The sequence below is a fragment of the Bos grunniens genome, chromosome 26 (assembly GCF_055505025.1).
Source record: "Bos grunniens cultivar Pamir isolate PY7600 chromosome 26, Bosgru_T2T1.0, whole genome shotgun sequence".
Taxonomy (NCBI): Eukaryota; Metazoa; Chordata; class Mammalia; order Artiodactyla; family Bovidae; genus Bos; species Bos grunniens.
The window spans coordinates 22,022,906-22,033,218 of record NC_141190.1 but is presented as its reverse complement, the minus strand read 5'-3'; the positions used below and the strand labels follow the sequence as shown (position 1 = coordinate 22,033,218).

The 10,313-nt window shown below is 52.2% G+C and overlaps 1 protein-coding gene across 2 annotated transcripts; it reads right to left on the bottom strand.

Moving 5' to 3' along the window:
• Positions 1 to 2,924: 2,924 nt before the first annotated feature.
• SFXN3 (sideroflexin 3) lies at positions 2,925 to 9,962 on the bottom strand. Of its 2 annotated transcripts, none has more exons than XM_086379575.1 (11): positions 9,886 to 9,962; positions 8,522 to 9,025; positions 7,695 to 7,869; positions 7,302 to 7,396; positions 6,879 to 6,954; positions 6,646 to 6,731; positions 6,317 to 6,444; positions 6,071 to 6,120; positions 5,137 to 5,186; positions 4,623 to 4,670; positions 2,925 to 4,301 (listed from the first exon to the last, which is right to left on the bottom strand). In XM_086379575.1, the coding sequence occupies exons 2-11, from the start codon at positions 8,680 to 8,682 to the stop codon at positions 4,205 to 4,207; spliced, it is 966 nt and encodes a 321-aa protein (XP_086235701.1). In that variant the 5' UTR covers positions 8,683 to 9,025; positions 9,886 to 9,962; the 3' UTR covers positions 2,925 to 4,204. The 2 variants fall into 2 exon arrangements, with proteins under 2 accessions (XP_086235701.1, XP_086235700.1); XM_086379574.1 differs by having other exon boundaries at positions 8,522 to 8,685.
• Between the last annotated feature and the right edge of the window lie 351 nt (positions 9,963 to 10,313).

Sequence of the window (10,313 nt, the reverse complement as noted above, 5' to 3'; positions counted from 1 at the left end):
CTCAAACTCATGCCCATTGGGTCAGTGATGCCATCCAGCCATCTCATCCTCTGTCATCCCCTTCTCCACCCGCCTTGCCTTCAATCTTTCCCAGCATCAGGGTCTTTTCAAATGAGTCAGCTCTTCGCATCAGGTGGCCAAAGTATTGGAGTTTCAGCTTCAACATCAGTCCTTCCAATGAATATTCAGGACTGATTTCTTTTAGGATGGACTGGTTGGATCTCCTTGCAGTCCAAGGAACTCTCAAGAGTCTTCTCCAACACCACAGTTAATAAGCATCAATTCTTTGGCACTCAGCTTTCTTTATAGTCCAACTCTCACATCCATATATGACTACTGGAAAAACCATAGTCTTGATTAGACGGACCTATGTTGGCAAAGTAAAGTCTCTGCTTTTTAATATGCTGTCTAGGTTGTCATAAATTTTCTTCCAAGGAGTAAGCATCTTTCATGGCTGCAGTCACCATCTGCAGTGACTTTGGAGCCCCCAAAAATAAAGTCTGCCACTGTTTCCAACATATATATATTACCATATGTAAAATAGCCAGCGGGAGTTAGATATATGAGGCAGGGAACCCAAAGCCAGGGTTTTGTGACAACCTCAAGGGGTTGGGATAGGGAGGGAGGTGGGAGGGGAGTTCAAGAGGGAAGGGACGTATGCATACCTAATGCTGATTCACATTGATGGGTAGCAAAAACCATAACAATACTGTGAAGTAATAATCCTCTAATTTAAAAAAAGAAAGAAGAAGAAAAAAAGATGTTGGCCTCCATTGGAAATATATACATTAAAAAAAAAAAAAAAAAGATGTCGAACTCATTAGCCCCAATGGCCAAGGAAAACAGCCCCTGGCTCCCTCCTTATAGCCAGGGTAAGCCAGGCCTCCAGATCCAAGCCATTTTCCCCCCTTAGAACATGGACCAGGAGAGAGGAAGAAGGCTGGGTAGGAAGGCCAAGGATGCTGATACAAGTTCCCAGAGAAGGTTCCCGGAGTCTGAGCACTGGGAGGAAGACAGGAGGCCCAAGAATGGGGCAGATTACTTTCCAGTGAGTAAAGTGCTATCTCTGCGCAAATGCTAGCTTCCAAAGAAAATTCCAAGCATGTGGAAGCAGTTTGGAAAGCATACCTCACTAGGATTTGCCCCTAAAGAACCTGTGAAGTTAACCTTAACCAAACTTTTTTTCTTTTGAGAACCTGGTGTGAAACTAGGAATTTTGGTGGCAGAAAAGCCTTCCTACTAACTGGCCCTCTGGTGCCCTGTCCAGTCTTCTCTCTAACATGGTTTAGTATTATTTGCGGAGTACAATAATTGTTACTAAATATTCTTAATGATTTTGTTTTACAAATATTCCTGCACCTCACTTCCTAAGTAGATTTCTTTTGCCTAGATTTTCCAGTAAAGTGCAAGGCCTCTTTTCAAGGGGATTGCCAATGGTCAAAGCTATAACTATAGAAAGAGGTTTCGAGATTTGACCCAGGGTGCCAGCTGGGCTTGGTGGGAGACACTGTTCCCTGGCAGGATGCAATTGAAACTGGTTATCTAACTGTCATCCCATAGTTAATCAAGAATGGGAATCTTTGCTTATACTCCTTGTTATAAAACCCTCAAGCTTGGAAACTCTTCAGTGGCTTTGGTAAAAGGTCTGTCAATTTTTTCTGTCCTATAAACAAATTGGGCCCGGGAGGAGATGCCCTGGAATGTCAAAAGGACTAGAAGAACGACCTCAAGTTTAACTGGCGGGTGAGGAAAAAGCATAGCACAGGCTTCAGAGTCACTCAACTTGGCTTGAATCCTGATTCCACCACCAGATAGTTGTGTAGCTGTAAGCAATTTTCTTAATGTCTTAAATAAGTCTGTTTTCTTGCTATAGTGAAAGTGATAGCCACTTAGTCGTGTCCAATTCTTTGCGACCCATGAACTGTCACCTGCCAGGCTCCTCTCTCCATGGAATTCTCCAGGCAAGAATACTGGAGTGGGTATCCATTCCCTTCTCCAGAGGATCTTCCCAACCCAGGGATTGAACCATGGGTTTCCTGCATTTTTCTTGCTATGAATGGACATAATATGTCTGGCCTCACAAGGGTGTTTGTGGAGCTCAAAAGACACAATGGACTTAACAGCACTTAGTTTCATTAAGCCTGCCTGGCATGACTGGAAGGATTCAATTAGCAGTAGCTAGCGTCACTCCAGTGTTCTTGCCTGGAGAATCCCATGGACGGAGAAGCCTGGTAGGCTGCAGTCCATGGGGTCACACAGAGTCGGACACGACTGAAACGACTTGGCAGCAGCAGCAGGGTCACCCCTTGCTGTCCATCAAGTAAACTACTTTCCACAAGGAATGGGTGAGCTCAGGCTGGGGTAACAGGTCACTTGAGGCTGTTGTGGGACTATTCAGTCCTAAAGATTCCTAAAGATTTCTCTTGACAACCTATTGTGAGAGCTTTAGGCTGGGAAAAAAAGGAGATGAGTGCGTAGAGGTGTGTGGCACCCTAACAACTTCTCTGATGGAGCTAGGCAGTCCTTAGCCCTCTAGCCTTTCTCTCTTAGAGATCACCACACCATCCCATGCCAAATGCCTGAAAACAACCAAGAAGCCTGAGCTGATTTGTAGGTGTGTGATCAGCCCCTTGCCACCCCCGTCCCCCGCCCCAGCTCCCCTCTCCTCCAAGGGAATAGGAGGTGGAGTCATCATCTACCTGCATCCTTCCTACTTTAGTACTCTGGGTGTGGATGGAAGATTGATTTTTCTAATCTCAGAGCGCCCTCTGCTGGCATCTGAGGCTCCCTACAAATGGGGAGGGAAGAGACTAAGATTCGAATTTTGTAGGGAGAGAAGGCTCCCTACAGAAGACTGCAGAAAGGAGGCTCTTCCCTGGCACTCAGGACGTGGAATTGAGTGACAAAGAAGAAACAGACAGGTGTTCAGTTTACTGAATAACAATGGCACCATAGCTTTTATTACTGGTGGCGCTTGGTTGCGGGAAGCAGGAAGGTGCTCTTAGAGGATCTCACTGGGGCCTTCACCCCACTTCAGCCAGATGTCACAGGAGTTGGAGGCAAGGTCCAACTCTTCACTCTGTGAATTCACCAGCACATATTCCATCCCCAAGCCCACCTCCCCTTTGGACCAGCCATTGACATCTGGGCCCTTCTGCCTCTTGGAGATGGGGGTGGGGGTGGGAGCAGAACCAGCCCTCAAGAAAGAGAAGAAACTAGGATCAGGATGCTGCGGAATGTCCAACAAGATCAGTGGAACACAAAATCCCCTGTCTTAAGATTGTACACTCAGGCTTCGTTGCCCTGAGGTGTCTTACAGCCACTCAGACACCTGTGGAGTGTAAGCACCATTCCCACAGCTGCTTCCCTCTGTCAGAGGGTGCTGTGGGGGCTCTTAAAAAGGAATGCTTTGCAATGCCTTCAAGGCTTTTTGGTTGTGGGAGGGTGCTGGGATTTTAAGTTTAGCTTGAGGTTATGATGTCAGAGTGGACCGAAACTCCTGGGATTGTGCCCTAAGATGGCCTTATTGTAGTGGGAGGCAGGGAGAATGGGAAGCTGGCAAGAGCAGTACAGGATGCTGACACTCCTTTGTTCTATAGAGGAGAGGAAATGACCCATTCCGGGATGTGGGGGATGGGACAAGCCCCCTGCCTCCCTTATCCCCCCATGTCCTCCTCCGCCAGCTCAGTTCTTGCCAGCTCAGTTCTCGAGTCAGCTTTGGGAGCCGGAAAGCAGAATTCTGAAGGATTCAGCCCAGTTTGGCCTGCTAAATGTCCTTCAATCTCTGTCGTGAGATCCTGGGGCTCCTATGTCCAGAAGGGGCAAGGTCCCATCAGAAATGACTTGGCTGGTGAAACTGTTTAGGCAAGAAAGCCCTGTACTCTGGCTGGCAGATAGCCAAGAAGGGAAGCTAGACATGAGAACATCCCAGGACAGCCTGCACACACACACGTTATCACTTATGTACATACACAGACGTACTAGCGTAGGAGAAAGGGATTATGTGACCCTGCCTTTTGAAATCAGAGGAGAGAAAAAGGCTTGTGGGGGCACCTCTCAGCCTAATGGATCGCTGGTCTCAATGGCTGCTCCCCCATCAAGCCCTCTGCCCAGCACCAGGCAGATGGAAAGCAGCAAAGACGGCAAGGCTCCACTAAGCAGCAGCCCAAGGAGGCGAGGAAGGAGGCCACGGGCTGACCCTGCCTCAGAGCCCCTTGTTGTAGTAAACCACTTCGATGCTGGGGTTTTGCTCCTGAATCTGAGCTCTCAGCTCCGGCTCCAGCCTGCTCACGTGTATGGAGCTGTAACAGAAGAGCAGGCTGGCTGAGTGTCCCCTGAGCCCACCCCTCACGCTCAGGGACCACCATCCCTCATCCTCCCAGGCTGCAGAATCTTCTGCTCTGACTGCCAGAGGCCCAGATCACAGTCATTCCCTCACCCCCAGGATAAGGTGAATGTCCATCAGGCCCCTTCCTGGAACACATTGATGGGACCTAAGGTCAGCTGCTACCACAGGTGTGGAAAAGTGGAAGTGAAAGTGTTAGTCCCTCAGTTGTGTCCAACTCTTTGCGACCCTATGGACCTGTCCAAAGCCCCCAGCCAAGCCCAGAGACAGCACTTACCTTCTCTGGGGGAACAGGGCACAGCACAGGGGGGTGGCAAATACCAGGCTGAGGGAGAAGAGTGTTAGAGAGGTTTGTGAAGCGCTGATCTAAGAGTGTTCCCTCCCAGTCCCCCACCCTATCTCTGGAGACAGCCCCTACGGGTGGAAACTGATTAAAGCCAACGATGACAGATGACAGTACGTTCTGGCTGAGGAAAGAGCCTCCAGAGCAGTGATCCGGAGCGCCACAGCCAGTGACAGAACCAGGAATTAAATGTGCATCAAACTCTGAGATGGCACCAAAAGGCTTATTTCCATGGTGGATGCGGGACCCCTTTGACTAGACTCTTGACCTTCAAGAACAGACCTCACCCCTTAACACACACAGTATGCTTTACAGGTGTCCAAGGCCCCTACCAGCTGACTGTATGAATGAATGACATATACAAACATCTTAAAAGCAATAATACCCACCCACATTCACCACAGAAAGGACACTCACACACACTCTAGCTGTCTTCCTGCATACTTACCAGAAGCCCACCAGGCCCATCTGCAGTGGGGCCCCCAGCCAGGGGCGGCGCTACGGGTAGAGAGAGAATATAACAGTGTGTGTCCCCTGCCCCCCTCACCCGTAAACCCATACCATGGCAGCGGTTCTATCCCATCAGCTCTACCTTTAAGCCTCTGAAATATGGCCCTTTTCTTTCCCCTAATCCCATAACAGCGATTGGCTGCCTTCCACTCCAGCCAGGCATGCTTGCCAACACCCTTCCTAGCATACCATCCTAACCCTTACCTCTCAGAATCACTTCCTACAGTTCCTCCAGGAGCATTTCTCCAGGAAGCCTTCTCTAACCCTCCACTCCCTCCCTCCCATCTCACTGCATCAATCTGTCCATTTCCAAACACACCTCCTGCTCTGCACACCCTTCTTGATTTGCTCCAGCCATAGAGACCACCAATCTGTTGCTCCGTGTGTGTGTGTGTGTGTGTGTGTGTGTGTATAGCTGGCACTCAATAAATATTTGTGAATAAAGGATTCATCAAATGAGTCAGAGCTTATATTGTAAACTACAGCATGTTCTGTCCTGTTTACACATGTGTGAGCCTGTGTGTGTGTGTGCATGTGTCTCAATGCTTTTCACAGCTGACAGCACGAGCATGATACCAGGTGTGACTGTGATGGTCCCTCCCTATGTGTGTCTCTGGAGTGACACCAGCTTCCTTCAGGACAGAAACCCTTTCCATCCTTTCCTGCCCTTCTCCTCCTGCACCCTCAGTGCTCCTTCACTCCAGTTCAATTTAGTCTTGCTGAATGAATTAATGAAGAGGGAGGGGCAGCACAGGGGTGCAGACAGGTGGCAAGTCTTAGACTTAGGTCAGGCTGCAGAGGAGGTTGGGGACTGGTCACTTCTGCCCCCAGGCACCACTACTTCCAGGATGGGAAAGGAGAAGGTGACCTACCTTCAGGAAGTCTTTCTTCTCTAGGGTGTCCATGATCACCGGGGGAATAGCTGAGGGAAGAGCAGGGCAGGGAGGGAGGGAATGAATGGAGTGAAAGTCAGGACCCTCAGGAAGGGGTGATTCCCCCTTAGCAGCTCCTCCCACTCTCCCCAGAATCTTACAGCTCCCAGAATCCTCACACCCCCTGGATAATGGCATCCCTTCTCTTAGGGCCTCCCGTGCCCCATGGAGCCACCCCTGCCTCACCCATGGCAGGAATCGCCATGCAGATTCTTGATATCACCACCTGGAAGATTCCTTTCTTGGCTGCAGCCACGGAATGGCCAAGCCTCTGACCCTGTTCATTGGTCACTGGGATGCCCACCTGAAGCTCCCTGAGAAGGGAAAGGGGTGGGGATCAGATCACAGGCAGCTGGTCCCTGGGGTCCCTCAGACAGCCTAGATTCAAAGGCTTGTTCTCCCACTCCACCATCCCCCCAGCACCAGATGGAGACTAGGCCTGGCAGTTTGCATGGCCAGCTGGTATGCCTACAAGCACTCTGTGCATGCACACGCCAGAAGCAGGGGCCACTCACCTTTGCCTCATCAGGGGGATGTTGATGCAGTTGGCAGCTGCAACGGCTGCAAAGGGCACAAATCTGCCAACCAGTGGGGGAAGATGCTGGGGGAGGAAAGGTGTCACTGAGTGGCCCTAAGGGCCATGGGGTGGTGGGGAACTCTGAGGAGAGTCACCAGGAGCCTATAGGTTGGGTGGAGGAGGGGAAAGGGAAGAAGGAGGTAAGTAAAGAGCGAATGGGGGGGCATTTACCTTGGTCAGGGATTTGAGTCCCAGGGCCGTGGCCACAGCCCCGGTGGTGGCACTCACGTATGCCATTCCCAGCTGCCTGTGGGTGGAAGAGCCAGGAAATGAGGTGGAAATGAACAACCCAGCATGTGGCTCTTTGCTCCAGGGACACGCCAAATCCTCAGTAACTGAGGCGTGGGAGGCTGGCCTCACTGCAGAGAAACGTCTCCCCTGCTCCAGTGTAGACCTGTCTGGAAGCCCCAATCCCTCCACTTGAAGAGGGTCCCCCAAAGCATACACAAGAAGACCTCGCACCATCAGTCAGGCCAGGAAAGTGAGCAGGGGACTGGCTGAGAGGAGGGCATTGAGCCACGGGCTGCACAGGCCCGGGGGGACAAGAGAGAGAAATGGAGGGCCGGGAAGAGAGTCCCTGGGGTGAGCTCTCACCTCACAGTGATGGGAGCGTCGCCACTGCGGTTGGAGTAGTTCACGACAGCATTGAAGGACTGATTCAGCCACTGCCAGAACACCACAGTTGGGGTCTTCCTGAGGGAACAAAGGCCCTTATGTCCACAGTGTCCCACATCCTTGGACACTGACAATAAAACCCCAAAGGTTATCCCCAAACCCTCAAGAGAGGCCCTGGTGATGACCCCAGAACCTGCTCTGATGACCTGTGCATGACCCTCCTTACACAAACACACCTGAATTTTGAGAAATGGAAGCGATTCTAATACAAGCTCTCAGCCACCCACTATTTTCTGCCCAAACTGGCCCTGAGGACATGCCTAATCATCTAGCCTGAACAGAGTACCAGGGAGGAGACACACAAGATAGGACCTGCCTGTAGAAGATGAGCATGCAGCCGGTGATGGTCATGTTCATGGGCACCTGGGCCGACATGCGGCCAATCAGGACCACCTTCTCTCCTGTGTCTGGATGGAAGGCAGAGTCGTACACGTACTTGGCCCTCCACAGCTGGTCCTCGGTGAGCCCTGGCGTTACTATGCCAGCCCTGCAGAAGTTGGGAAGGAGCTGACAGGCAATTCTAGGGGGCAGATCCACCCTCCCAAGCCCTGCCCACCCAGCTTAGGGGTGATCTGGACAGAGGACCAGACACTCTGGCTCCCAATCTCAGAACAAATGAGCTTTTTGTCTCTGGGGAAGAATCAAATCTTCCAGAAAGAGTGCTCCTATTTCTATTTCCCTTCTGGCCACACAAAGAGGGGTGCCCTTCTGTTTCTGTCTAATGCTAGGTCATGGGTCATGGTGGTTTCCAATGGGTCAAAAATGGCTGGGGTGCTCTGAGGGTTTTTCCTCCTGGAAACAAGGAGGCTGCCCTCCTAATTTCTTGGGACTCAACTTTGAGCCCCTCCATCCTTGCAGAGGGTGGCCCAGCAGAGGGACAGGTCCTGTAGAGGGTTTGTGAAGCACAGAACAGCCCCCTATCCATAAATATCAACACCACCTCCTCTACCCAAATACCCTGAAATCCTCTGGGCTGAAGTTCTGTGTCTTAGTTGTCAGTGATTCCGACAGATAGAGTCAAGGAGTGAGGGGGTGGAGGAGTAGAACAGGGTCATGCTCAAGTGAGGGGAGATAGGTACAAAAAGTACTGTATGAATAGCAGGGAATGAGCCCCTGGGTCAGATGGGGTCAGGGGTCACCTGTAATTCTGCACGATGTTCCGGGAAGCTTCCAGCTGTGCCCCAGACAGCAGCAGATTTCGGGGGTCCGTCACGGTGAAGAAGTGCCGGGCTCTGCCTAGGAAAGTTCTTTGGTCCCAGCGAGGTTCCTGGATATTGATATCTAAGGGCAACTCACCCATTTTCTGCAGGGCAGGGACCAAAGTCAGAGGACTCCAAGGAAGGGGTCCAAGGGCTCCACATGGGGGAAACTTCGGTGGTGCTGCCCTGGTCCCTGGGCCTATTGCCAATCCTTCTGGAGCTCAAGGTAACTCCAGATAGGTAAGCAAGTGGGGGAGGAGCTGCTCTCTAGGCAATGTTCCAGCCCAGGGACCTACAGCCACTGGAGGAGGGGACAGGAGAGAACAGGGCCAGGAAAGCAGATGTCCTTGAGCTCGGCCTGCTGCAGATTTTCATGAGTGAGGATTTACACGTGTGTGGTTGACGCATGAGCGGCAACTAATCCCATGCAGCTACTCTTGTGCTCTGTATGCACAAAAATGCAGATTATATGCATCACACATCCACATTCATGTCAGCTTTAGGCCCCAGTTGCTTTGAGATCTACATGCAAACACCCGAGGCTGTTTGGAAAAATGGCATAAGCTGTACCACACTCCAGGCCCTAAATGGAGGAGAGCAAGGGCTCAACAGCTCCAGGGCTTACCTATTCCGGTCTCAAACAGGGGACTGATGCCAGCCAGCCAGTGTGCTCGCAGGCATCCACAAGTTGCCTCTCCAGACCCATCTCCCTCAACCACACTGAACTGCCCAACCCACACTGAATTGCCCAAAGTTCTCCTTGTTCCCCAGGTGGGCAGGGCTGGCATAGACACCCACTCACCTCTTCCTGAGCCACCTGCCTCTAAAGGAGCAGGATTCAGTAAGTGACCCCTTCACTCGGCATAGAGAGGAAAGCCTGAAGCAGCCATCTGGCCACGTTGGGCAAAATCCTACAAAATGACTAATCCTCTCCAACCACACTTCCTCACAGGCAGGCACACCCTCCCCTCTCGCACACTCACATTCACATACCCACACACAGAGACACCAGCATACTCGCCCTACACAGACCTGGAGACAGGGTGGACACACCCTGCACAACAAGACCGTTACTTACTTACATACACACACATGCACAGCCTACATCCATCAGCTGCGGACACTTGAATGTGTGACCACACAGAGCCCCACCCTAACATTCCCTCCCTAACCAACTCCCCTGTGCCCCATGAGCCGAAGATACTGAATCCTATAGGACAGGGGCAGCTTCCCTTTCTGACTCCCAGCCCTCAACCCTCTACTCCCCTGACCCCCAAGCCCCACCCGGCACAGCGAGCACTCACGCTTTCCTAGGCTCCTGGGCTCCGCGGTTCTGCAGCCCTCAAACTCGCCTTCCTCTCCGCGCTTCCCCCGCCTCCCCGCCCCCGCCTTCACATCCATCACGCGAAACGTCACGCGTGACGCTCACGGGCTTGCGAGGCGGGGGCTCCGCCCGACGAGGCCAGGGATTGGCAGGGCCTGGGGGCGATGAGTGTCATTAAAGGCGACGCCCCCGGCCCTGGCTACCGAGACCCAGCCCTCCACAGCCTCCCAGAGCCAATCAGGGCTCGGGAATCAGTTCTGGCCGCGTCCCCAGCGCGAGAGAGGAGGGGAGGAGCTGCCCCGTTTACTTGCATTCCCTTGGCTGGCCTCGGGAGGCACCCGGCCTCTGCCCAAGGGGTCTAGCTGCCCCCCGAGAAGGCAGGAGGCGCGGAGGGGCATCCTCTGACGG